This window comes from Porites lutea, chromosome 4 (genome assembly GCF_958299795.1).
Source record: "Porites lutea chromosome 4, jaPorLute2.1, whole genome shotgun sequence".
NCBI classification, from domain to species: domain Eukaryota; kingdom Metazoa; phylum Cnidaria; class Anthozoa; order Scleractinia; family Poritidae; genus Porites; species Porites lutea.
Genome location: NC_133204.1, coordinates 43,929,823 through 43,931,197, shown reverse-complemented (window position 1 = coordinate 43,931,197; position 1,375 = coordinate 43,929,823). Strand labels below are relative to the sequence as shown.

Below are 1,375 nucleotides of genomic sequence, written 5' to 3'. Positions count from 1 at the left end.
CTATCGTTTTGGCTATACAGTCAAACCTCTCTAATACGGACAACAAAGGGACAGAACCAAATGTCCGCTTTACAGAGGTGTCCGTATTATAGAGGTAAGGAATGTATGATTTTTGGCATTTCTGGGACCAAACATTTTGTCCGTATTATAGAGGTGTCCGTAAGGAGAGGTTAGACTGTATACAGATAAGATCGTTTTAATATCTGATGTAATAAAGAATACCAACCGGGATCCTTTCAACAGAATCACTAATAAGTATGTGTAATCAAATGGTAAACCGGTGAAATTTAGGGACTAATTTTTGTCCAGATTCTGGAAAACGGGCTCGGGAAATTATTAGAATCTGGACAAAACACACTTGAAATTATTCCCTAATTTCACGAGTTTCCCATTTGGTCAGTGATATATTTTTTCTATTTTTATCTACTTATTTAGTTTTTAAAATTATATCTGTGAATAATATTTATTTTCATTTTTCAATTCAAGTGTAATTGAATTATTTAGGTGACGAAGTATTGAAAACATATTGAGTCAAGCCTTTATTCAAGCCCCTGTCATAGGAGAAATGTTAATATGGAGGCAAGCTCACGTATTAAGTGAATCGAGTAACTACATGTAAATACCTAACAATGACTTTTATTTCAATCAAAAGAAATGGGGCGAAGACTGAATTAGAAGAAGACTGTGGTGTACAACATTGCCCTCACTAAACAAGTAGTAAAGTAAATTGTCAAAATAATAAAACAAAACCAAGAGATGATGAGCTAAGAGATCGAATCCCCCATACATGACCCTCTTCTCATGAAACGAATTTGAAATCTACTGTTATTTTTGTGTCATATCGTGTGGCTATTTTAACGTCGCTACCTTATTGGTTGAATAGAGTGGCGTCATGTAATTTTAAACTTAGCGGGTAATTCATTTCACGTCACGTTCACTTGAAGTAGGCCACGCGGGTCATGGAAACAGCAGACCAAAATAACCTTCGCCGCACGTGAACGAAATTTAAAAGCAGATTTCAAATAATTATTATGGGGCACAGGGATTCGCTTTCTTAACTCATCCTCTTTTGGACAAAACAAAGTCCTGTCACATATACAGTGCACAAGTGACCAATGCTAAAAAGGCATAAACCAGAGCACCGCTTGACCCTGCCTGGCTGGATGTACTACCAGCTAACTTGATGAGATTGTACTTTCTGGACGACACTCTTCTGTAAGTGTGCTTCAAATCCAGGTTCAGTTTGTTGTCGGCATCATCGTCTCGCCAAGCCCACACAATCCAAACTTCTGTATCATCCTGTAAATATAACAACAGGTAAAGGGACACGGTCAGCTGAGGCACATATGCGCATTAGATAGTACTACTTAGCGAA

At 37.5% G+C, this 1,375-nt stretch overlaps 1 protein-coding gene across 1 annotated transcript in view; it reads right to left on the bottom strand.

Moving 5' to 3' along the window:
- Positions 1 to 1,074: 1,074 nt before the first annotated feature.
- The window catches only part of LOC140935824 (DBH-like monooxygenase protein 2 homolog), a 6,861-nt gene continuing 6,560 nt past the window's right edge, over positions 1,075 to 1,375 (bottom strand). The window contains exon 3 of the mRNA XM_073385395.1: positions 1,075 to 1,299. Coding sequence (XP_073241496.1) covers positions 1,090 to 1,299 — 210 coding nt within the window. The 3' untranslated portion in view covers positions 1,075 to 1,089. The remainder of the gene's footprint in view (positions 1,300 to 1,375) is intronic.